Source organism: Kogia breviceps, chromosome 1 (genome assembly GCF_026419965.1).
Source record: "Kogia breviceps isolate mKogBre1 chromosome 1, mKogBre1 haplotype 1, whole genome shotgun sequence".
NCBI lineage: Eukaryota > Metazoa > Chordata > Mammalia > Artiodactyla > Physeteridae > Kogia > Kogia breviceps.
Window position 1 is genome coordinate 194,175,030 of NC_081310.1, and position 26,290 is coordinate 194,201,319.

Genomic DNA, 26,290 nt, shown 5'->3' on the forward strand with positions numbered 1-26,290 from the left:
GTTTGATCTCTGCCCTATATAGGTCCTCAACCAGAGCTCTGGAGAACCCCGCGTGGGCCCAGATGAAAAGTCTGCCATTTTTGGACAGAGTGGGCTGTCGTTGAAATACGAGAAGTCCCTGTTGAAAAATGTCCCTGCTGTGAGCACTGCTGGGTGGATTAGCTGGCATTCCTTCTCCTCCATTGAGTGGAGTCACAAGCTAATAAATATTTCAGAATTGGCTGTATTCAATCCAGCCCTCGTCCCGTTTGACGTCTGTTCTCTCAGCTTTCAGAAGGAGACAGGTGCAGAAGGATGAAAAGGGATTTCATTACTAAACATCCCCAATTCCCGATATGCAAACACATGCCGTCCTGTACGCGCACCTCCTCGCACGGTCACGCCGACCCCATGTGCTCCTACGTGGGTGCGGGCACAGCCCTGGGCACACGTGTCCCCTCGGGGCCCGAGGCTCACCCAAGACAAGGGATCTGCCAGGGCAGCGCTGTGTTCGCACATCATGCCGTCACACAAAGCACACAGGAGCCACACGTAAGCACGCTGGCAAAAAGGACACGTGGACCTCCATGTGCCAGACATGGATACAGGAGCTGTGGGTGTTACCAGGAGTGTGCTTACAGTCGGTGCGTGTGGAGGTTCACATACAATGCATTTATAACGTGTGCTCACGCCTATGTGCACGAACCCAATCCTATAGTCACGCACAGGTATGTATCTACATGTATGTACGTGCGATGTGTTCCTGATAAAAGGAGAATTTAAAGGCCCTATCGCTGTCAAGCCGTACTGTAGGGGAAAATGAGCTACTTCAGGTGAAAAGACAAATGGAAGTGGAGCATATGTGCCTTTCACACCAGAAACTTCTATTTTCCTTGACACATTGTTGAGCACGTGCACACAACACATAAACTCACACCTGTGCACACGGGCCTGCAGGTCCACATCCGTTCCGGGCCCAGGATGTACGCCTTCTCCCCTGTCCAGAGGCTATACCATGCACACTCACAGTGGTGGGTGACACACACACACACACACACACACACACGCACACACACTATCCTCTCTGCTGGGCAGCTCAATTCTTTCCTTGTCTCTGAGAACTCACCCAGCCTCTTGCTGTGTGCACTTCAGGCTGCTGGGAGACTCAGAGGCCTGGGGAAACAGGGGTGTTTCCAGAAATGCTTGACCGGGGAAGCTGGCCGTGATGAGGAGAGAGGAGGTCACGCCTCCGGATCCCATCTTAGGTGGTGGGGAGGCAGGGGCAGGAGGGGGAGGGATGGTTGGGAAGGAGAGGCAAAACTCTGGAGTCAGGATTCTGACTAGCAGCAACATCCATGCTCAGGGCTGGCCCCGCTGGCCCAGGGGACCAGGCCCCACCTCAGGTTCTGGGGACCCCATGGCTAAGACCCCACCTGAAGATTTGAGAAGCCCAGGTAGCTAGCACCTGCTTTGTCCCCATCCACAGCTTTGCTTATTCATTGATGGAATAGCCAGTAAGCACCTTCAGAGTGTCAGGCAAGACCTGAGGAATGCTATTTGCTCGGTGCCAGTGAGCAATCCCTCAGGGCCAGTATCTCAGTGAGCACCGAGTCCCACCCAGGCCAGGCCCGTGGGTTACTTAGCTTCAGCCCTGGGTCAAGCAGAACCTAACCTTGATTGTTTTCCAGGCAGGGCCGTTGCAAGCTGAGAGGGGTTGGGAAGGATGGGGGCTTTCAAATAACCAATCAGTGGGTCCTGTGGAAATGTATGCAAATGAAAGATGCAAATCAGCACTGAGTCTTTTTGCATCTGCAACCAGTTCCACCTGCCCTAGGTGAGCAGCACTTCCTTCCCTTTGACAGGAAGGATGGGAGCTCCAGTGGCAGCAGGAAGCAGGCCTCTGGCTGGAGGCCCGAGGTCCCCGCCTGCTGGCCTGGGGGCCATCCCCCCCTTCCCCCCTCCCCCTCACCACTGCCAGGCCCAGCTAGCTCCCCTGCTTGGAAGTGGGGATCCTCCCTTCTCCTGTCCCGGCCTCGGGTGGCCCTGTCCACACTCAGTCACACCCTCTCACACCTGCTTTTAGTCCAACACAAACTCAGCCCTGCACAAATGCACACTAATGTATATACATCTGTACACCTCTGCACACACATTTATGCAAATCATTTGCGTTACCGGCTCACATATGTGCTCACAGACTCTTTGTACACACTCATCTTTGCACATTCTCACTCGTATAAATATACACTGTGATGTATATACATTCATATCTTTGTCTTTGTACATTCTTATGCACTTAGACCTTAGTACACTTGTTCACACATGTGCACATCACTTACACGTGTTAACATACACCCCTACGTATGCCTGCACACACCTCTCCTCCTTGACCTCTTGAGACCCCATGGATCTGGGTCCCATCCAGGCCCAGAGCCCAGGATCCTGGGAGAGGGAGGGGGGTGGGGCCGTAGGGCGGGCCAAGTGCCCCCGCTGGAGGGCTCAATTCCTGAAGGGCCCAGCCTGTCCCCCTGTGCGCTTCCCTGTGTGCATGGGGACCCCTACCATAAACACCCCCAAGAGCCCCTGGGACAGACAGGAGAGCAGGATCTCCTGGGATAATGCCTCCCTCAGGAAGCGGTAATTGCGGGGTAGAGAATTAGATAATCAGCATCGCCAGGAAGTGGGGCTGTGCCCGCGTTGCCTTTGTTCCTAGAATGAGCGAGCCGGGGAATGGGTGGGAAGGAACCCAGCCAAGCTTGGGGGTTGCTGGGAGGGGGGGCGCGGCGCCCTCATCCCTCGTCTGCTGCACGGTAGGTGCCCCTAGCTGCTAAGAGTAAGGCAGGCCCTGTCAGTCCCCGAGCCCTGGGGACCCAGCTGGGTCTTGAAGGGGGCTGGGAACCACCTCATTTCATCGCACCCGAGCCCCATCCCTGACTTCCCCTGGGCCTTCCAATCCAACACTGTGCACCGGAGAGAGCCCAGGAAGCGGGTAGACCTGAGTTCAAATCCTTGACTCTTTCACTTATTAGATGTGTAACCTTGGTGAGTCCCTAAACTCTTCAAGCCTCAGCTGCTTCCCCGTGACCCTGCCTGCAGGTACGATACTCCTTCCCGGCTCCCGGGGCACTAAGGGCAGTGCCCACACCCAGCACTGACCCAGTGCCCGGGCTGCGAGGAGGACCTTGCATGCAGTTTCATTGAATCCTCCCCCGAACCCCATGAGGCCAGTTCCCATTCTATAGATGGGGGAACTGAGGTATGGGGAGGCCGTATGACTGTCTGGGATCACACATTAGTAAGTGGCAGAGCGTAGGTTTTTTATTTTTTATTTTTGCGGTACGCTGGCCTCTCACTGCTGTGGCCTCTCCCGTTGCGGAGCACAGGCTCCGGACGCGCAGGCTCAGCGGCCGTGGCTCACGGGCCCAGCCGCTCCGCGGCACGTGGGATCCTCCCGGACCGGGGCACGAACCCGCGTCCCCTGCATCGGCAGGCGGACTCTCAACCACTGCGCCACCAGGGAAGCCCTAGAGTGTAGGTTTGAGTCCAGGTGTCTGTGACTCCAGGGTCCATGAGTTCCACCTCCAGCAGCCTGTCACCCCTTGTCTGCCTGCATCTCCCCTCCTGGTCCAGGGGACAGCCCCGCAGTCCTCCTGACACCCCTCCAAGGAGACTGCTTGAAGAGCATCACCCAAGGATATGAGGCAGTCACACTGGAGTTTAGGAGTGGGCGGGCCACCTTTTCCAGCTTCTCCTTGATCCCATCTGCATCACCGCCGCGTGCAGTGCACCGCCGTTTGCCTCCAGGCCTGCAGGCACACTCACACACTTGTGGGAGCTTCCTTGTCCCGAGGGCCCTCCTGTGTGTGCCAGCGTCCAGAACGCCCCTTCCGAAGAGTCTTCCCACTTGATCTCTCAGGCTGTCCCTTCCCGGCCTTGGAGGGAGGAAGTACCTTCCACCCCTGGGGCAGTTGGTATTTTATATCCATTACAGCCCCAGTCCCATTACACAGATGCAATCACCGAGGTCAGGGATGGGCAGAGGCTTTTCCGACAACCTTCTCTGAGCCTTGGTTTCCACTTCTGTAACATCAGGGGTTTGAACTTTCCCCCCTCCCTTCTCAGAGCCTCCTGTCTTCACCCCCATAGGCATCTGGCGCCTCAAAGGCAAGTTCAGAGTGACAAGGAAGTTTTCCCAAAGCACAGGGGCACTAAGCTCTCCCCTAGACCCTGCAAAGATGGGCCGAGCATGACCCGGTTGTGGGGCATTTGCTCCTTCCCTGACTTCACCGTCCTGTTCTCCACCTGTCTGGTATCACATGGGCAGAGCACTGGAGCAGAAGTCCCAGCCAGGGTGGCGTCCTGACTGTACCACGTCTCACCTCTGACCTGGAACAGGAGAGCTTGGCACCCAGCACACAAGGCGTGACTTATTTCCTTTCCCTTCGCAAGCCTCAGTGTTCTCGTGCGTAAAATGAGGATAATGATGCTACCTTTCAGGAACTCAGAGGCTACGGGGTAGATGAATAAACTGGCACAGAAGTGTGATAAGTGCCACTGTCAGCTCTGCTCTTAGTGCATCCTTTGTGAGCCCAGACTGCGGGCCTGGCCCTGTTCTGAGCCCTTCACCTGCCCCCTCCTCCAGCCCCAGAAAAATCCTACAGGGCAGGTACTCTTAGCATCCATCTGCTGTTCCCTCTGCCTGGAATGCTTTTCCGCCACATCTGCCTGGCTGATAACCTCTTTTGGGGATTGACCTCTTGTCTCAAGTTGTAACCCCCTTGCCTACTTCCTCTACTTCCCTCCATATCCCACTAAGTATTTAATTCTTTTATCTTGATTGTTGTCTGTCTCTTACACTAGGATGTGAGCTTCAAGGTGCAGGGATTTGCCTCTCTTTTGTTCACTGCTGCTTTTCTGGCACGCTTGGCACATAGCAAGTGCTCAGTAAATATTTAGCAAGTAGACACCCATTTTACAGATGAGGAAACTGAGGCCCAGAGAGGTTCTGTGAGCTGTTCCAATGGGTGGCAGGGCCAGAGTGCAGCCTTCTCAGGGCTCCCCAGCCCTATGAGAAGCCCACCAGTTCAGTCCTGGCCTGGGGACTGTTTCCCCTCCGCCCTGCTCTAGGTGGCAGTGGTGGTGGGCAGAGAGTCCCCTCCACTCCCCACCCTGTCCCTCCCACCCTCCTTCAGGGACCAGAGGCTGGGAGGGGCCACAGGGGGGCGGGGAGGACCCTGATCCTTCCCCTTCCCCCTCCTGGGCTGCCTGCTTCCCCAACCCCAGGCTGGAAATCTGACACCCGAGGCCCATCTGCTGCCCTCCCATCCTCCTGCCCCTGGAGGCCGCTGGGCCAGCGGCTGTGGAGCAGTGATTGTTCGGGGCTGAATGGCCAGGCCTGGTGCCCATGCCAGGTGCACCATTGTGAAGGCCCTGACACCTGCCTGGCGGGGCGCAGGCCCTGCCTGGATGAGAGGAGCCGCCCCCCCCCCGCCACCTCCCAGGATGGGGCTGGGGGCCAGGCTCCCGCCGCTCCCCCCAAGGTAGAGCACCCACAACACCCGAGTCGCCACCCTGCTTGTGTCTGTCTTCCAGCTCCTCCAGCCCCTCCACCTCTCTACTCCTCTCTTTGCCTCTCAGCCCGGTGGGAGCACATCCTGGGGTGGGGTGGGGGGAGTCAGTGAGGCGACCTCTTACTGTCTGTAACGGGCAAGAGCCACAAGTCCTCTGAGCCTCAGTTTCTCTCATCTGTAGAATGGGGGTAGTTAGAACCCACCACATAGGAGCGTTAGGAAGATCATAGACTGTAGTCCATGGGCCATCCTTAACACATTGTGGGTGACAGAGAAAAGCAAGTGTTATTGCTAAGACCTAGCAGTGTGCAGCCGGGAACCCAGGGGAGCCAGTCTCAGCCCCCAGCAGGCCCAGCTCAGGGGGCCCCCAGCCCGCCCTGCTGCATGCCTCCCCTTCCCTGGCCTCCCGCCCGCTCTATGAAAATTTAATGCCGGGTAATGACAGTCTGGGCTAATGAAAGAGGCTTCTCTTCTGGCAAAAAGAGAAAAACAAACAAAAATCAACAACCTGTAAGGGGGCATTAACTTTTCATGAGATGCTCTCCCCACTGACATCCCACCCCACTGCCCTGGCTCACCCGGGCAGCGTCAAGCCCCCTCCTTCCTTCCTTCCCTCTGGGCTGGGCGGCCTGGGCTGGGGGTGGGGCAAGCTCGAGGGGGCCTGGCTCTTTGGGGGACATCTTCCCCCCGGGCTCCTCCACGCGGCATCTGCCAGCCCTGGGGATGGGAGGGGAGCCCCTGAGGAGCCCGTGGAGGGCTCTGGGATGGGGCCCCAGCCCAGAGAATCTTCTCTGGGCCGTGGGCGGGGTGTGAGGTTGAAGGGGGACAAACCCAGAACGGGTAGGAGAGAAGAGGAAGGACTCAGGGTCCCCCCCCACCTGCCAACAGCCTCCTGTGCAGACGCTCCCCCAGCTCGGCTGTCTCTGCTGCCAGCTGGACCGGAAGTGTCCGAGAAAAGAGCATGAAGCATCTCTCGCTCTCTTTCCCTCTCTTTGTGGTCTCCTGGAGAGCCATTGGCTGCTGCCTGTGATATCCTGAGAGATGCGACAATTAATTTTCTTTTAATCAAGGTCGGATGAAGTAAACTGGTGCGGTTCTGCAGCCCTTCATTTTCTGTTTTTGCAGTGATGCAAAACAAATAGGATCAAATTATGCTCCTCTCACCTTATTGAATTAGGAAGCATGACTGATCGGAGGGAGTGGAGATGTTCTATACCATGTAGTCCCCACCTTGCTCCCTCCCCGCCCTGGCCTTAGTCTCCCTGGATTCACCTCCCCAAGGGACCCCAGGGCTTTGGAGGATGAACCCAGCATGGTCTGTGCTTAGCAGACGAGTGATTGAATGAATGAATGAATGAATGAGCGAGTGAGTGACAGATAGATATCCTTAGACAGAGCCAGGTCAAGCTAAGAGAAGACTCACTTTGATGAAGACCAGGATCACATCTGCTCAGGGTCTCTACGGAATATCACCTTGTTTGCTTCTTCATAGGACTGTCACCATCTGAAATTATCTTGTTCACGTGTCTGTCAACACATATATTATTTCTCTCCCCATCTCGCATTTGTGCTCCATAAGCTCGGGACCTCATTTTTCTCATTTACCATGAGTCCTGGCACATAGTAGGTGTTCATTAAATATTGGTTGACTAGGCGAATGATTCTAATACATCCCAACTGAGTGGCTGGACTTCTGGTTCAGCAAGGGTGACAGGTATCGACAATCCTAAGGTCACGTCATTGGGGCCACACACAGATCTGAATGCAGGGCCACCAGAACTAATTCTGTGTGGTGGTGTTGAGGAGGTGACATTAAATCTGTGTCTGAAAAGGTAAGTAGGAGTTGGACCCAAGGAAAAACAGAGTGAGAACTTCTGGGCAGAAGAACTTTGTATGTAGAGGCTGGTGGTCAGCAATGGCAGGGCTGACTAGCTTACCTGGCAGGAGAGCCTGCCACAAATGGGACAGTGTGGCCCGTTGGTTAGGGCTGTGCCCTAGGGCACTAGCTAACCTGAGCTCAAGTCCCAGCTCCTTTCTGGGACATTTCAGATTTTCTCTGTTGCCCTCTTTACGGTGAGGATGACAATTGACGCCCCATCTCAGAGTCATCCAAGGAATGGATGAAGTGACAACCACGTCAGGTGTCCTCAGGCAGTAGGCACTGGGTGAATGTCAATGACCATCTCACCATTGGTTTTGTTTTTTTGTTTGTGGTTTTTGGGTTTTTTTTTTTCGGTCCGCGGGCCTCTCACTGTTGTGGCCTCTCCCGTTGCGGAGCACAGGCTCCGGACGCGCAGGCTCAGCGGCCACGGCTCACGGGCTTAGTTGCTCCGCGGCATGTGGGATCTTCCCGGACCGGGGCACGAACCCGTGTCCCCTGCATCGGCAGGCGGACTCTCAACCACTGCACCACCAGGGAAGCCCTTGTGTTTGTTTTTGAACCATAGGTTTTATTTCTATTATGAAAGGCAAGTTGGAGCTAGATTGGGAAAGGCCTTGACTGCCCCACCATAGAGGGAGAGAGAGCAGACAGGTATGTGGGCTTCTCAGGCTGCCGGTGGACCCAGCCCGTGATGCTGAGAGCAGGGCAGGCAGGTTGGATTCTCTGTGGAAAAATCTATTTTTTAGGTACCGGGAAAGCTGGCTGTTTGAGGGATCCTGCTGAGCATGCTTTTCAAAAGCAAAGACTTTCTGTAAAGTAAATGACCCGCCTTGGGCATCGGGTTAGTAAGTCAAAAGAGTTACTTTTGTTTACAGTGAGGCTGCCCTGACCTGTGCTGGAACACTCGGCCCCTCCTCCCCCGACTACCTAGGGCCCTGTCCTAGGTAGTGGGGGTGGGAACGGAGGGCAGTGATGTTGTGGTTCCCACCTTGGGCAGCTTGGAGCCTAGCTGGGGGAGAAGACAAGCACACACAGGATAAACGCCATGAAGTAACAAACAAGGGGATACACACATATAGATGCACTCCAAAGAGAAAGAAAAAACAGACTGGCGAAGTTACCCAGCCCCCCAGAGCCAGGCATGCTGATTCCAGGGCCCTGGGGCAGAGGGCCAGATGGCACAGGGAGACCCAGGGGGCAGCAGGTCTGCCTGGAGGAGGCCACAGAGCTTTACATAGGGATGCAGGTGAGGCGTTCCCAGTGGAAGGAGAGGTGCTTGGGGAGGCTCAGGGACAAGGCGAGGCCCTAAGGGCACGTGGGCAAGTGGGATGGTCCGTTTCTCACTCCTGGGGGCAAGGTCTGCTGTGAAAATGTCCCACAGATGTGGTCCTCAGGGGACTCAGGGAAGCCCCCCGATCACCCAGGCCCGCAGAACCCCTCCTCATGAGCATTCTACAGCTCCGGGGCTTTAGGACTAAAAGGCGTGAGCCTCGCAGTAGCACCATCTCCAGCCCGACTCTGAGCAGCCTGCCGTCATGGGCCATCGGTAGGCTTCCTGGCTCTATCACGTCTGAGCTGTGTAACCCTGGGCAAGTGAGCTGAGCTCTCTGGGTTTGGATGAGGTGAACCTCGCAGGACTTGCTGTGTGGCCCCAGCAAATTCCCTGGTCGCTTTGGGCCTGCCCTGCCTTGGGGGAGTCACTTAGCTGGTTCTGGGTCCTCATCGTGGGCTGCGCTGTAAAGAGGCCAGGGGGTGCCTGAGCCCTTGGGCTAATGGGTGACTCTGGGCATTGCTCCACGGGATTTCCCAGTGAGTGCCTGCTGTGCGCGTGGGCCTGGGCCACAGCCTGTGGGACCAGTCTCTGGGTGGTGACTTCTCGCCGGCTGAATCATGACTCCCGGGGTGCAGCTGATGACCCACATCATCTCCAGTGCCTCCCCTTCCCCTTCTTCTTCCTGTTCTCCTCCCCTTGTCTAGTCATGGGGTGAACCAGGCTGACACTGGGGCCACTCAGCCCCAAATCTCTCCTATGCTAGACAAGGTCTGTGGTCCTCCTAGGCCTACTGTCTCTTCTTCTCTAAGTTCAACGACAATAGTGATAGCTGACCAGTAGCAGTTATGAAGTACTTTGCATATAGTAAATCTAATCCCTCCATTGGCCAGGCGAAGTTATTACTATTATCCCCGTTTTACAGATGATGAAAAGGAGGCTCAGAGAAGTGAGTGGCTTGCCCAAGGCCACAGAGCTAGACATGGTCCCGTTGGGATTTTAACTGGGTGTCTCTGATGCCGGAGCTCATGATCTTTCCATGATGCTCTGTGTGGTTTGCCTTTATTGCATCTCTTCTAACTCTCTAGCGGTCCTCCCTCTTCTCAGAGCCCTAGGAGCCTCCAACTGGTTCCCATGCAACTGACTTGTCCCAATCCCAGTCCACCAGAGCTCTGTTCTCCCAGCGGCTGCTCCAATCACTTCAGCCAGCCAGTTTCACAGGTCGCCTCTCCAGGAACTCGCTAGCTCTATCAGAGGAGGCTCCTAGAGATGCGGCCTAAGTGCAAAGGAACGAGACCAGTGTCAGGGGTGTCTCTGGCAGGCTCCTCAGTCTGCTCTAGGGCACTGGATGGGGTAGGGGACACCGAGGGCCTTGTCCCTGGACCGGGCCTGGGATGCAGGCGGGAGGTGATGAGAGGGAAGGGGCGGAGCCGGGGGGGGGGGACACCCAGCTGGTGAGCGGTGATCCTTCTTATCCGGGCATCAGTGCGTCGCTGCTTTTCCAGGCTGAAGTTTCAGATCTCGTTTTCACTTTGGCCTTTGATCACACCCAGAGGGGGTGGTGGGTGGGCCAGGGAGGGGTGGGGGTAGGGGCCTTGAGGAGTGGAGAGGAGAGTGGATTCCAAGGCAACCCCCCCTCCCTGGACATATACCAGTATCTGCTGTCAGAAGTGATGCTCTGAGGATACGTGACAAGCGGCCTGAAGCTGGCGCTCCGACAGCAAGGTTCCAACCTGGGCGTTGCTTCTGGCCCGCTCTTGGAGCTGCTCCTTTTTTGTTTCCTAAATGAAAATAGCTTTGCTGTCTTTCCCCACCCCCCTCACTATTAAAGGCACATATGTTTGCTCTATACGGCTCAGACAATATGGAAGAAAAGTCCCCAAATCGTCCCTCCCCATTGTAGACACTGGGGGGAAACTCAGATGTTTCTATGCATGTATCCACACGAAGATCTTTCTCGACTAGGAAAAACAGGATGCTACGCCTCAAACTGTTTTGGAAACTGCCTTGTTTACTTCCAATGTCTTTTGAACGTTTCTCCATGTCAGTACATATTGAAAGCTACATTCACTGACTCCATAAAATTCCTTACTCTATGCTGTATTTAACCAATTCCTATAGATACCAAGGGGGGAAGGGAGGGATGAATTGGGAGAATGGGACTGACACATATACACTACTATGTGTAAAATAGATAACTAATGAGAACCTACTGTATAGCACAGGGAACTCTACTCAGTGCTCTGTGGTGACCTAAATGGGAAGGAAATTTTAAAAAAAAAGAAAAAGGAGAGAGGGGATATATGTATATGTATGGCTGATTCACTTTGCTGTACAGCAGAAACTAACATAACATTGTAAAGCAACTATACTCCAATAAAAATTAATTTAAAAAAATCACACACACACACACACACACACACACACACACGCTTATTGTGGAGAAATCAGACAACACATAAAGATTCTAAGAAGCAAATGTAATTCCCTGGCCATTCGACCCTTGTGAATTAACTACTGAGAACATTTTCTGGTCATGGATTTGAAAGGCAGGGCCTTCCCGTCCCACAAGGGTCCTCCACTACAGAGCCAGGAGGCTGGACTTGGTCCACAGTAAGTAGACTTTAGGGTAGATTCAGGAGGGACTGTCCCAGCTGAGAGGGTCCGCACCCCTGAGCCAGGTGATGGAGGGGAGCAGAGGGGAACTGGGTGCTCCGGGGCCAGATGCTGGGGGAGTCCCTGGCTGGGGTCCTCGGAAGTGGCATCCTTGGGGTCCCTGAAACTTGAGAGGGGAAGAGCACAGCCGCGGAGTGGGACAGCAGCATTTGGGAGGAGAGACTTAACAGAGGGGAGGACCAGGGAGGAGAGAAGAAAGGGGGCAGGGAGGGACCGTTTGCAGCCAGAAGCCTGTGTCTGTGAGCGGGGCTGGTGGAATGAAAGATGGTGGTGGGCTCTGAAAATGTGTGTGTCAGCAGTGGGCAGACCCCACCAACACTTAGAGCTGCCAGGCAGGGAGGCGCTTTCAGGGCGAGTGGAGAAAGGGCCAAATAGCCGGGCTGAGCGTAAATCTCTGCAGAACCTACTCACGCCCCGAGAGCCCCGTCTCCTGCAGCCACCCCCAGGGGGCCGGGGATCTGGGGCCCCCTCCGTCCGTCATTCTTCATCATCCCCTTGCCGTCACCGTCTCCCCAGGAACGTCCTTCATCCGGCCCGCAGGATTCATGTCACCCCATGGAGTGCGGGCTCCGTGCCACTGTACACTTCGGAGAATCATTAGCAGAGATCATTAGCTAGAATACAGCCTCCCCCATAAATCTCCCCTGCACCTGGATCGTTTGTCCGTGCCTAATTTCCATCTCCCGAACTTTATGATTTGTCCCTCGTTTGATGAGCGCTTCTCCCATCAATTGTGCCGTAAGTGCTTGCAGAGAAAGACCCCCTGCACTGACCCCGTCTCAGACAGACGGGCTTGGGCTCCCTGCCCTGCGTGCTGGGTGGAGCCCCCCCTCCCCAGCCCCCTCCTTGGCTCGTCCCTCAAAGGGCGGCTTAAAGATGCTGCGCCTGCAGCCTCCCTCAGAGATGCGAGGCCGAGGCCGAGCTGGGCCCAGAGTGTGACTGGGACGATGAGGGTAAGAAAGAGGTGGGAAGGGCCTGTGGCTGGCTGGTGTCGAGCGGGAAGTGTCCTGGGATAGGAGTCAAGAGGCTTGTATTTTCGTCTGTGCCCTCAACTCGCTGTGTGACCTCAAGCATGTTGCCTTCCCTCTCTGAGCCTCAGTTTCTTCATCTGACATATGAGGAGAATGCCTCCCATCTTTCATGGTTATGGGGAGGGTGGAGGTCATTCATTCATTCATTCATTCATTTGCTGATTATTCTCTCACTTGTGCTTTCACACATTCAAAAATCACTCAGAAGGTTCATCCGCTGTGGAAGCACTCATTGGACACCTGCTATGTACCAGGCCACTCTGAGCGTGGACAGAATCAGCAAAAGCCTCGCAAGCTGGCAGAGCTGGAAGAATCTTGATGGCTGAGAACCCGGGCCTTTGTGTCCGGGAGATGTGGGTTTTGAATCCTGGCTCTAACGCTGACCAGCTGTGTGACCTTGGGCAAGTCACTGGACCTCTCTGAGTCTCAATTGCCTCATCTGTAAAAAAGGGGTGAAATGAGTGACCGCATGGAGAGCACCTAACACACAGCACATGCTTGACACACGACGCCTGTTGCCACTGTTGTTGTGTCGCTATGAGGACACCGAGAGAGACAGTGGCTTTTCCTAAGGGAATCGGGAAATGCGAATGAGAGGATTTAGAGAAATGTGAAGAGGGGACAGAAGCACGGGGCCAAGGGCTTTGGCCTGGGGAGGGAGTATTTCCTGCCTTACCTCATTGCCCAACTGACGCATTTAGAAATGTCCAATGAACCCCAGGAAAGGGGCTGAGAGGAGGTTAGACTGGAACTCAAATTTTTGCACCCTACAAAGGAAGTCTGACCTCAGGGACTGTTCTCAGGAAGCCTTGGGGTCCCAAGGGGCTGCGTGCTGCCCAGGCTGCGGTGAAGATGTGGTCTGGGAAATTGAGAAACCCAGCCGGCGGTGCCTTCCCAAGGCAGATCTACAGATCTGGAAGGCTTCCTGGCTGTGACAAGTGTACCTTTCAGTTTGGGGACACAGAGTTCAACCCCATCCGCCCACGGGAGGGTGCTGGGAGTTCCATCAGGACCCATGGCAGGGATGGGCCCTCTGGAGACAAAGCCGGTGAGGGGAGCACCTAGGACGGGCCCCCACCTGGAGGGCGGGGGAAGGCCCAGTCAGCACAGTGGTCACTGTGCCTGGCATTTGCAGGGATGTCCTTCACTCCCACTGTGGGTGGCCAGGGAGCCTGATGGTTGGGTGTATAAGTCATGTGGCCTCAGGAGAGTCGCTTAAACTCTCTGAGCCTCAGTTTCTGCCTTAAAAAAAAGGGATAATAATCTCACAGACTTCATAAGGTGGTTAGAAGATTATAAACCTCTTAGTTGGGCACCTGGCGCATAGTAGGTGGTCAATAAATGATGGTTATCATCATCATCCCACGCTGTGAACCCTCTCTTTTGCTTTATCACCTTCTTGCAAAATTACAAAGGGCAGGATTTTTATGCCCATTTTAAAGGTAGAGAAACTGAGGCCCCAAGTGGCTCAGAACGTACATGATTTCAAGCAGCTTGTCGGTGGTAACATTGGGACTAGAACCCAGACTTCCAGGGCATACGGTATCTGCCCCAATGTGTGAATTCCCAGGAGCTGGAAACAAAGAGCAGGGATTCAGACTCATCAACACACTCCCACAGGGGTGACTCACCTGGGAGAGGAGAGCCGGGATCTGCCCCGGCACATTTCTGCCCCCTGGCCTGGCAGCAGCAGCCCTGCTGACCCGAGGGCCCGGGGAAATGGGGGCTCAGAGGAGGAGGGGGAGGAAGGGGCCACACCCCACTTCCACCCACCTCGGCAGACCAGACCGTAGGGGGCTTAGGCTGGCTGCTTCCTTCAGCCCAAGGGTCTCTGATGCTCTGAGGGCCTGAGCCGCAAGGGACACCCAGGGCAGTGCCCTCGGCCCAAGGGCAGGAGAGTGGAGCTGGGGGTGGGAGTGGGGCGTGGGTCCCAGGCGCCACAGGCTGGGAAGCAGCTTGCAGATTTTACAGGTCACATTATCTTTTATGGGAATCCTAAAAAGAATGTCAGGCACTAGAGGGGTTTTTTCCCCCTCCTCTCTCTCTCCCTCTCTCTCTCTGACTCTGATCACTGCAATCACCACTGCGGGATTTTTATTGCCGGCCTGGCCCCAAGGAGCTGGGCAGCCCACTAGTACCAGCTGAGCTCCGGGTCCGGGACAAAGTTGGTTATCTCTTTTTTTTTTTTTTTTTTTTTTTTGCGTTACACGGGCGTCTCACTGTCGTGGCCTCTCCCGCTGCGGAGCGCAGGCTCCGGACGCGCAGGCTCAGCGGCCACGGCTCACGGGCCCAGCCGCTCCGCGGCACGTGGGATCCTCCCGGACCGGGGCACGAACCCGCGTCCCCTGCGTCGACGGGTGGACCCTCAACCGCTGCACCACCAGGGAAGCCCCCTAAGTTGGCTATCTCTTCCCGGAGTGGGTGGCTGGCTTCCTGGGCATACGGTGGCATGGTTGGTGGTAACAGCACACTCCCTCCCCCTTCAGACCGGAAAGGGCCCGTGCTTCCCCCGTCTAGCTTGGGCATCAACTAGACTTCCAAACAGTCTTTCCCCGACTTCCCTCCACTTGTTTCTGCCCATAGGAGAATTCAGCTTTCCGCATCAGCTCTCTAGCTCTGCTTATCCCAGATTCGGGGCTTGGGGGCAGGGGCTTGGGTCCCCATGCAGACCTGCCTCTCCTCACCCTCTCCCAGATGGCTCAGTTTCTCCTTGGCCCTATCATTAGTTGATCTTGATCCCAGAAAGAGGCCCAGCCCTTGAGGTCCCCAGAAACCAGCTATTGGGCCCAGAAGTCCTGCCGGGGCAGCCTCACCTCTCACACCTTTAAAATGGGTTGGATCCTTCAGTGCTCACTACCCCAAGGGCATTGTGTTTGGGGCTTTGGTTCCTTGCACTCGAGGAAAAAAAACACCATTCTGGAAGTGACAGGGAGAGGTCTAGAAGGCAAGGGGGTGTGTGTGCGGTGGGGCGTGCATTTAGCCAGGAGAAGGGCATTCATAGGCTCTTTGAGTCCATATGGAATGGTGGTTAGAAGCATTGATTCTGGGGTCCCAGTACCACAACCTGCCATCTCTGAGCCACAATTTCCTCATCTATAAAATGGGGGGTGATAACAATTGTCCATACCTCATAAGGTTGCTGGGGGGAAGTTACTGGGTTCACAGGGCCTGGCACATAGTAAGTGCTCGATAAATGCTAATGGTTATAATTAGTGTGATTATTAATCAAGTCTGGGTACATCTGAGCTGCTGCTCTCCGTCCCTGGGGACTCCAGGAAAAGGGGACATGGGCTGACTCGGCAGCAAGAGGCACCGAGGTGACACAGCAGGAAGAACTCCAGGCCATGATACCAGCAGCGAGGGGGACGGGGCGTGACGGCTGTTTCCTCCAAAATGGTTAAGAAAGAGAGACTGGCCAAGACAGCAAGTGCCGCCCAGGAAAATTAGGCAGCAGGCCTAATGAAAACCAGGCAGCGGGCCAAGTAAAAAATGTGACCTTCCTCCTGCCTCCCCTTTCTTTTCCCTCTGAGCCTGGGGGTAAGGTGGGGCAGGGTCTTTGCCTTCAGCTGGGTCTCAGGCCGGAGGCACCACTAGGACAGATGCTGAGGGTGGGGATGGGGGTGGGGGAGAGACTGGGAAGCTGGGATGGGACCAGATGAAGCTGGTCAACCATATCTGGTCTTAGAGTCGGACAGGTTTTTCGGGGCTCCTGGGACCCTAGAGAAGCTCTAACACAAGCCCATCATTTTACCCACAAAGAAACGAAGACCCAGATTGGGGAGGAGGCTTGCCCAGCAGGCAGGATCAGAGCCTGCCTTGAACCTGGCCTCCCTGGCTCTGGGCTTGGCCGGAGGAACTTAGCCCCAGTCCTTTGGACACCTGGCTTTCTCAGGCTGGTATAGGTCCATCGTGGGACCCAAAGTCTCAAACCTTCTCCCCCCCAAAGTTCTGCTAAGGGCAGCCCCTCACCAGGTGGCCTGGTGGTGAACCCTGGGGGCCCCCCTCAGTTTACAGAAGTGTGATGTGCTATCCCATAATGGATCTGTGTTGCTTAAATAAAAGATAATTCTCTCCCCACCCGCCTCCCGCCAAATTTAAGAAAGAAATTGACATATTGAGATGACGTGCTAGGTTTAGCCTGCAGCTTCACTTCCCCCCAACACGGGGCAATATCTCCCCCAGCTAGAGAAACTCAGCCTTCACTGATCCACTCTGGCCGCCAGCCCCTTGAGGACAGAGGATTTTGTCAGTTCTGTTCACTGCTGTGTCGCCAGCACCCACGACAGTGCTTGGCACATAGTAGGTCCTCAATAAATAGGTGTTGCCTGAATTAATAAGCGAGGCTGTCTGGGGAGGCCTGCCGGAGGCAGTTACGTTCCAGCTGAAATCTGAAGAGGTGGAGAGAAAAGAGACAAGCCCTCAGGTCAGCGTGTGTGAAGGTCCTGAGAGAAGAGCCCAGAGTTTTCGAAGAGCAGAGATGATGCAAACGTGGCTGGAGTGCGCTGAGTGGGACGCAGTGAGGTGGAGGCTGTGCAGCCCAGTCCCTCTCCTTTCTAGCTGCGACCTTGCACAGGTTGTCGGTCCTCTCTGAGCCTCAGTTCCCGGACCTGTCAAATGGGATAATAAAAGGAGCTACCTCATCGGGACTTGGGAGGACCCAGGGATCTACACACAGGGCCAGCCCGTGGCCAGGCCTGAATCCTTAGTGGCTCTAATAATAAATATTTAAAATCAAATTAATAATTAATAATAATAATAATTCCAACTACCAGCAAGAAACGCTGTTTTTCATCTTACAGCATGCCTCACGCTCAAACCCAGGCCAAGCTACAGCCGGGTGGGGTGCCCCCTTCTCACCCCTGCCCCGCCTGAAGGTCAGGCCTCCCCAAGGTTATCTCTGTTTTTCTCTGGATTCTGTGAAGTCCCACAGGTCACACTCTGGGGCTGAAAAGTGTTGCTTTTTATAGCCTTCCCTGATGGCAAGGAATGCCAGTGGGGCCCGTCCCGGGGAGTCCTTGTTCCTGGGCCGAGCCACCTCCGGCGGCTGGGGGCCCCGCAGCCATGCCGGCCTGACACCCCAGTGCTCTGAAGCCCTTCTAGGCCAGGCCCCCACCCCTGCCAGGTCACAGGGCCAGGGATGCTGGCCAAGAAGGTGGAAGTGGCCTGAACAGAGAGCCAGGACTCCCCGATTCCAAGTCTGGTCTTGGGCAGGCCACTATCTGGCTCTAAAATTCACTTTCCCCATCTGTAAAATGGGACTATCGGGCCTTGTGTGCCTCCCATGGTGGTGAAGGGTGGGGAAGCTTTGGGGAGAATGGGGCAGAGGGTCAGCAGGTCCCAGGGCCAGGGCCCTGGGAGGGCAGGAGGGAGAGGCAAAGGAACCAGGGGAAAGGGAGGCAAAACAGTTACCGTTTCAGAGGAGCTGGCGGGAGGGTGGAGGAGTGATTCGGTGCGGCAGGCACCCCACCTCCTTCACCTCATGTAATCCCCCGTGGAGGGGCCACAGCGATCGATATTACACACGGGAAAAGCGAGGCTGGCACGGCTGAAGTTCTTGGCCCAAGGTCACCTGGCTTATAAGTGGCAGAGGTGGATCTGCACCCACATCTGTCCCTCCCTTGGGTCACTTCAGCAGGCCACCCCTGGGGACAGCTGGCAGCAGAGAGGACCAGATGTGGGACCACGTCCCCGTGTGAGAGCCCCCAGCTTGCAGAGTTCCTGCCCCCTTGCTCCACCAGGTAGCTCCTCTCCAGTCTCTGCATCCCCGCCTCCCCCAGGGCCCCCCGCGAGGAGGGGGCTTGCCTGCGGGGTCCTGACCAGGCCCCAAGAGCAGCTGAGGGCTTGCTCAGCAAGACCAACGCTGCCCTTTGCTTCTCCCACACCCCCTCCCCCCCACCTCTGCCTCCCCCTCCCTCCTTTTAATCTGGTTCTTATCAAGGAAGATAACATTCAGCAATAATAAAACCTGGGTCCACTTTCTAACAGCTGACCTGCCCCCACTCCCTGATTCAGCGATAGGAAGCCTGTGTCTTGTGCTGGCCCGAGGAGACGTCCACGAAGCAACCACCCTGCCCCTAACCCGTGGGACGTCTACAGGACACTTTGCTCACTCCTGCCCCTGGCCGACTCCCTGGGGATCTTCTGGAGAGAGGATGCAGCCTCCCACCTCCCCAAGAATCTCAGAGCTGCTTCCTTTTCACCAGGACCTGCAGAGCGGGCTCAAGACCAAGATCTGTCCATCCCTCTTTCCAAAGCACAGCATGTAACAGCTACCCTTATTGAGCACCTACTTTGTGCTAGGTTCTGTGGTAGTGTTTTCAGGCATTTTCTCAAGGAATCATGAATAGTAGGTATCATCCTTAACCGTGTTTTACTCAGCTGTGAGCAAACTGAGGCTCAGAGAGGTCAAGTCACTTGCCCCAGGTCACACAGCGGGTTAGGGGCTGAGTCAAGATTTGAACTCAAGACTACTGGACTCCAGGGTCCACACTATCAAGTGCCTTGCCTCCTGCCTCCTGTCTGTGCCCTGCCAGGTGGAGAGCACCTGGCAAGCAGCATCCTGTCCTCACACAACTTGGGGGGCCCTGCCCCAAGGGAAACAGACCCAGGACCCTGCTCCTTTCCTCTCTGCCCTGAGGTCTGAGCTGGCAGGGCTGAGAGTAGGGGTTCCTGCTGTAGTCCAAGCCTGGGCCAGCTGCCAGGGCTGAGCTGGGGTGCCTGCACCCCATGAGGACCTTTGTCCCTTTAATAGGTCCTCCTTGGTACAGGATGTCCCAGGGTGGAGGGTGCAGTCTGAGTGCCAGGCTTGGGCAAGCCCTGCCCAGGGCACTCCCCATGTTCTGGGGCTGGGGGCAGGGCACCCACGTCTTTGACTACAGGCATTGGTTTCCCTGTGCACAGGAACCGGGACTCCCAGTCACCCCCAGCCAGAGCAGGACTTAGGGGGTCCCAGGAACGGTGGTTACCAGATGGGCAGCCTGGATCTTTCCGAAATGAAATTCGTAGACAGGACCCTCACCCCCCAGGTTTGTGTGGGTGTCCCATCTGCCCCCACCCTCTTTTCAACTCCACACCCCCATTCCTCCCACATCTATCCTAGCCCCCAACATGCCTGGAAAGTATCCCCCCTCCTCCCTGCCAACTTTTGAGCCTCCACAGTCTTCAAGGCCCTGCCCCTGACACCTCCCCCAGGAAGTCCTCTCTGACTGCTGCAGCTCACAGTAATCTCCCTTTCCCACCTGGAATTCACAAAGCCCTTATGTAGGACACGCACCAGCCTTCAGTTCTCTTCAATCCACACTGACTGAGCCCCTACTGTGCACCAAGCCCTGTGCTATACTTGACTGGGCGCAGGGAGAGAAAAAATTGTGAACACACAGTGCTGGCCTTGTGGGTGCGCTCAGGCCTGTGGCGGGGGGATCACATCCTACATTCCTGTAGCACTTTGCTAAATAGCATGATCCCCCTACCCGTGCCCCCCAGGTCCCCAGTTCTCTCGTCCCCAGGGGTGCAGGCTCCCCAAGCTCAGCCCTGGCAGCAGCCCAGAGGAGTTGCCCAATAAATACTGGTTGGATAAGGAATGAATTGAATGAATGAATGAATGAATGAATGAACCAGTACCTGTGGGCTTACCTCATTTCCTCCCCTGGATGCTAAGCTGCTTGAGGGCAGGGACTCACACTCAGGAAAAGCAAGGGTTTCTGGGAGCTCAGAGGAGGGACATGTGACCAAGACTATGGCAGGCGGTCAGGAAAAGGCTGTCTCATTTGAGACCTGACAACAGAGGGGTAGGGGCAGGGCCCAGGCAAGAAGAGCATTCCCGAAAATGCCATGCCACAAGCAAAGGCCAGGGCCAAGACCACGTGGCACTCTCGAGGGAAAGCAGAAGGCCAGTGTGTTGAGTCGGGGGATCCAAAGGGGAGAGAGCAGAGGGTGGCAGGGTCACACCAGGAGGGACCCTGTGAGTCATATGAAGGAGTCTGGACCCCTGATGGCCTCAAATCCACTGCTACGTGGACAGCAGGGGGGCAGGACCAGCCTGGGGCCAGTGCCCCTTTAGGAGGCGGTTGCAGAATTCCGGGGGAACCTGAGGGTACCCAGATTTACTGTTCCTCCTTCCTCAGCTCAGGGAGTCTGGGGCTCCCAGATCTCAGCCTCTGGGGACCCTCGGGGTTCATTCGGTCTCACCTTCAGTGGGGAACACTGAGGCCCAGAGCTGGGGAGAGCCTTGCCTGAGTTTGAGAACAAGCTGGGGTGAGAATCCAGGGCCCGGGTCTCAAGCCAGGGAGGCCCCTCCCCACCATGGAGCAGGGAAGGGTGAGGCACCTGAGAAGGCAGGGGTCCACTGGGAGATACCTGCTCGGGTCACAGGCAGACAGTCTTGAGTGGTCCTGGCAAGACCAGGGCATTTAGAATGGTCCCGAACTGGGGGCTGAGGATGAAAAGAATCCTTCCAAGAGGCAGGGGTTAGGCGGCAGCTGGAGGACCAGGTTCTAGTGTGATACAGGATCCTGAGCCTACAGAGCCCCCAGTCCTGGCGGGACCCCTGCCTGAGTCATAAAGTAAGAAGGTTATTACTCCAACTGCAGGTGGTGACAGCAATCACCGGCCTCTGTCAAACAGCTCCTATGTGCCCGGCATGATTTCACTGAGCCCTCACGATCACCCTGTGAGGAGGTTGTGTTATTGCCCCATCTTACAGATGAACAAACAGAGGCACAGACCAGTGATGTCATTCAGGTGACAGCTGTGAGTCAGAGATTGAGGATTTGAATCCAAGAGGCCTGACCCCAGAACCATCTCTTAATGCTGGAGGGCCAGCCCTGGTTATGTCCAGCTGAGAGTCAGGACTGGGTTCAAGACCGCCATTATGTGACCTTGAGCCACTGAACCTGCCTCTCTGAATCTCAGTTTCCTTTCCTCGCTTCCCAGGACCTGAGGATGAGGACGAGAAGACCTCAAGTGGTTGCCGTGAGGACACAGGAGGTGTCGCATTTAAAGGGCCTGAAACACAGAGTGGGCTCGGGGAGCAGCAGCCCTGGCCCTGCCTGGCCTCTGTTGGTTGCCTGCACCCCCCGCCCCCCAGGCACACTCAGTCTCTGCCCCACGCCCATCTGCGCGCCAAGCTGCCAGCCTCGGCAGGTGAGCCAGGCCTGCCCCCTGCCCTCCTCCTCCTGTGCGTTGTGGGGAGAGAGCTGGGCGCCTCCTGTGGGGCTGCCCTGGTGGGGGCTGGCCTCCTCCTGGATGGGGTTAGGGGAAAGGAGGTACCCCCACAAAAGGCAGTCACACTCTCTGAGGGCCCAAGAGTTCCGGAGAAAGGGGCAAAGCCCCCCTGCCCTCATGTCTCCAGCCCACTTCCGCAGCCCTCGATAAAGGTGTTTAATGAGCAAACACATGTTTGAAGAGAAGGCTCATTTCTGGGAAGAGTCTGGCTCCCCCGAGATGCCGAATAGAAATTCCCTCTCTCACCACCTCTGATTGGCCTTGGTTTTGATGTTGGTTCAGGTGAGTGCTCTGAGCCTCAAGCTTCCCCATCTGTGAAATGGGGATGAGGCTTCCTTCCTGGAGAGTTGGGAGGCTTCAATAAAAGCACCGTAAGGTGACAGCTCTTTTAACCTAACCAAATATATTCTCCTGTCTCATTCAGCTCCCAGTCCGAAGTCTCCCCTTTTGAGCACCTGGAGAAACTGAAGACTTACCCCCCAAGTTCCTCGGGGCTGGAAATGGGGAACAGAGGCCAGGTGTCCCAACTCTTGCTTCTTCTTGTCCTTGAGGGGGTGGTGCCCAGATACCGTCTCCCCTCCCAAGGGCCCAGAGGAATTTGGAAGGCAAAGAAAAAACAACAAGTCCCGGGCCAATGTTTTTCATTTTTGTCCTGAACAATGCCAGTTTCTGGGCTGATTGTTAAGCAAATATTGCAGGAGGCGGGCCCCAGAGCTGACGCAGGCTGGGATATTATCAGAGCTACAGCCCCAGGGCCCAGGGCCCTGACACCCACAGATTCCGCCTAGGACTCCACGTGCCACTTTTGGCCCTTCCCGAGCCTAGCCACCTCTGAGGAGGGGGCTTCAGGGTCTGGGGCCTGAGGGATTCCTGACTAGAGAGAAGGCTTTATTGGAGAGCAGTTCTGTCCAGCACTGCCAGTTCTCCCCTCCCCCTCTCCAACCTCTCTAGGGCACAGGGGGTTTGACCGACTGTCCCAGTTTGCTCTGGACTCTGGGTTTTCTCATGACCAGGGACTTTCAGTGTTAAAGCTGAGACAGTCTCGAGTGAACCAGGATGACCGGTCACACTACAGGGTCAAGGAATTGAGAGTCAAGTGGGCAGATTCCTTAGACGACACTGATGCTAACGATATCTGCTAGGACTACGCCCACCATTTACTGAGTGATTACTATGTGCCGGACACCCCACACAAGGTGCTTGACGTGTATCACCTCCCGTACCTCCACAAACAGACCTGTGGAGAACTGTGAGTCCCATTGTACAGCTGAGCAAACTGAGGCCGAGAAACTGAGTTGCAGGAGGTCATGCAGCTGGGAAGTGGCAGAATAGAGAGTCAAACCCAGCCTGATTGCAAAGCCCGAGCTTTCAGTTACCCTCTGCCCCATGAGGTAGATTGACCTTGGCCAGCCACAGATGGTTAAGACCAAGGTCAAGAGAGGTGGGGAGAGTCCAACCCCAAGCTGGTGTTCCCTCAGTCAAGGCAGCTTTAGGGAGCCTCTCCCCATCAGTATCGGAAGGCCCGATTGCCCCTTGACCTAGCCCGGGAAAACACATTCCAGCGGGCTTGGGGGGAAGAAGATGCCCCCTTCTTGTCTCAAGGACCCCAGAAACTGCCCCCAGCATAGGAGGTCAGCGCCGCCCCTGGAACTTGTCTTGAGAGTCTGTTGCTGCATCGGACAAACCCAGGCTTGCTCACCATGGGACACTGTCTTCCAGAGCCCCGGCTGAGTCAGGGTCCCAGAACTCCAGGCCCCGCAGGTTTCTGAGGACTGGAAGGCAGGGGTCAGAGCTGCACTGGACTTCATTCTCACCAGAGGCCGGGCCTGGGACTTCCTGGGCAGCCCCCTCCTCTCTGTCCCCCTGTGCTTGGCTGGTGCCCTGGCCTCCGTGGCGGGGAAGGCGCCCGTGCTCTGGGGGTCTGTTTGAGGTTTCCTCCAGCGGCTGGTGGCAGCGGGTACAGCTCGCTAATTAATTAGCGCTTAAGTACTTAGCATCCTCCTGCATCGTGTCAAACGAGGATTTGAGTCTTAATTCCCTGTGTAGGTAACGGTGGGAATGTGTCAGGGAGAGCGGTCAGGACTTACAGCAAACGCTTCCCCTGGCTTGGATGCTGGCTGGGAGCACTAGTGATGCAGAGGAAAAGGACACCCATGGGGGCAGAGATCCAGGACCCCCATACCTTCATCCACCCCCTCACCTTATCCACGGCGGCATAGAGGGGTAACAAACACAGACCCTGCAGCCACGCTGCTTGGGTTCAACTCCCAGCCCCCCTGCCTGCTACGTGTGTGCCCCTGAGGGAGTGACTTAATCCCCTCGAGTCTTGGTTTGCGTGTATAAAAGTGATGAAGGTGGTGACCACCCATCGGATTGCTGCAGACAGTGAACAAGCTGTAACTGAAATCCTGAAGAACGTGGCTGGCAGGTGGTAGGGCCCCCCCACCCCCATTAATAGGAGCTATTTTCTTTCATTTATTCCCTCTCTTGGTCACGTTTGTGTTTATCCCACAAACATTTATCAAGTGTCTATTACGTACCTGTCGGGCACAGGCCCAGGTGCTGGGGGGCACAGAGCTGTCTTTCCACCTCTCTGACCACCTATGACACGGGGATGATGGCAGACTCTGTCTATGAGGCTTAAATGAGATGCTGAAGGTCAAAGGCTGAGCCCCACCGACCTCTGGCTATTAGCGGGAGGAGGTGCAGCAGCGGCCCCAGCAGAACAGGACCGGGGACTGCAGAGCACACAGGATGGCCCCCCCCTCCCTGGCTCATGGCCCAGCATCGCTCACAGGACCCACCTGGAAATGTGGCTCCAGCCCTTGGCTGCCCAGGTCGTACCTGACATTCAGTGCTGAGACTCAGGGACCCCAGGTGAGAGTCTGAATGGGTCCTTGAAGGGGGAGCCACAGGGCAGGTAAGACCAAATCTGACCCTTCTTTTTCCAACACTTTTAGCCTGTTCACACTCCCTCAGCATCACCTGGAAAAGCTGGGCCCCAGACATGGGTGGTTTCCACTGTTGCTGTCACAGAAGTGGCATTGGCGGGGTCGCCAGCGTAAGGCCCCTCTAATGATGGGCCTGCGTGGGGCATCTCGGCCCTGCAGAGTGCCAGTTGACCATTCAAGGGTGCTGGAGGAGGCCCCAGGCCACACCTGTGTAAGTAAAAGTTATTTCAAGGGGTGGGGAGGAAGGAGTGGGGGGTAAGGCAGAGTAGAGGAATGGTAGAGGAAAGTGCTAGAAATTGAGTCTGAGGTGTTTAGACTGGCCACAGTCTAAAACATGCTCTGCTCTGTGACCCGAAGAAAGCCACCTGTCTCTGCTCTGTGACCTGAAGAAAGCCACACAACCTCTCTGAGTTTCGATTTTCTCATGTGAAATGAGGATACCAATCCTGCAGGAGACGGCATCTCCAGCTGAGTGCCCTGTGAATTGACATCATGTCTCAAAACTCCAGGGATTGTGTTATTTAGGTACCAGAATTGGCTAATGGTTCTACAGAAACCTTTTTCCATGGCAGAAACCTTTATAGGCAGAGCCTCAAATTCAGCCACGCCATCTATGGTCCTCGTACCGAGTTTTGCCTGTAATAAAAATACGTGCCATTTATGCAGGGCCTACTATGTGCCAGGCTCTGTGCTACGTGTGGGCATTTCTTAAGTCTCGTCAACTCCTCACAATAGACCCGCAAGCTGGGCACTCTTACCCCTTCTTAACAGATGAGGGATCTGAGGATCAGCTTGGCTAAGTCACTTGCCTAAGATCTCCCAGGTAGTAAGTGGTAAAGCCAAGATTCAGACCCAAGTCAGCCGCCCTTGACAGTCAGCAAACATTTGCTGAGTCAACAAATGAACAAATGCATGCATGTTTACAGGAAAATAGTTGGTTAGGGGAGAATGAGTAGGATCTTCCTTTTTAGGGAAGCTATAAAGTCAGGGGCAGTGAGGAAAGAGTCCCCCATGGCTTTTGTCTGTCTTGAGCTATTACCTATTATTGCACAGAGCCCCGGAAGTATAAAAGAGATGGGAAAAAAAAAAAAAAATCCCAGCCCAGAAGGAAGAGCGCAGTTCTAAGGACAATTTGAGCATTCACTGGTCTCTGTGGAGCAGCAGCTACGTGCCAGGGACTTGGATAGGAACTAGGGATGCAACCCTGGAGGGACCAGACCTTGTCCTGCCCTCATGGTTCTTATGGCAACTGGCAATGGAGCCAGACTTGAGGGCCGTGTGGAAGATAACACACTTGGGATAGCAGATGGGGGGGGCTTGGGGCCAAACTAGGTCTCACCGCCTTTCTAAGCCTATTCTCCTCTGCAAAACGAAGAGCTTGAGAACTAGGGTGTTGTCTAATCACCTCGCCTTGCTTCCATATTGAGACCCAGAGGCTGAAAGAAATGAGATGGAGAGAATAAAAAGCAGGAGGTTGGAAGAATGAAAGTCATACTAAAGTCTACAGTCTGCTCCTGGACCAAAATGATAGCTCACGTCCGGTGAGCACCCACCAGGAGCTGGGAACTGTGCTGAGACCTTCAACTATGTTATCTCACTTGATCCTCGCAACGACGCTCAATAATTGAGAAGCTGACGCTCAGAGAGGTTACCTTCCCCAAGGTCAAACTTGCCAGTAAGTGGCAGCGTTAGGATGCAGACCCCAGGGT

At 55.5% G+C, this 26,290-nt stretch overlaps 1 protein-coding gene across 1 annotated transcript in view; it reads left to right on the top strand.

Moving 5' to 3' along the window:
* Positions 1-22,772, top strand: part of C1H1orf127 (chromosome 1 C1orf127 homolog) — a 115,841-nt gene extending 93,069 nt beyond the window's left edge. Inside the window, 2 exon segments of the mRNA XM_067026368.1 lie at positions 21,340-21,549; positions 22,582-22,772. Coding sequence (XP_066882469.1) covers positions 21,340-21,549; positions 22,582-22,772 — 401 coding nt within the window.
* Positions 22,773-26,290: the final 3,518 nt, after the last annotated feature.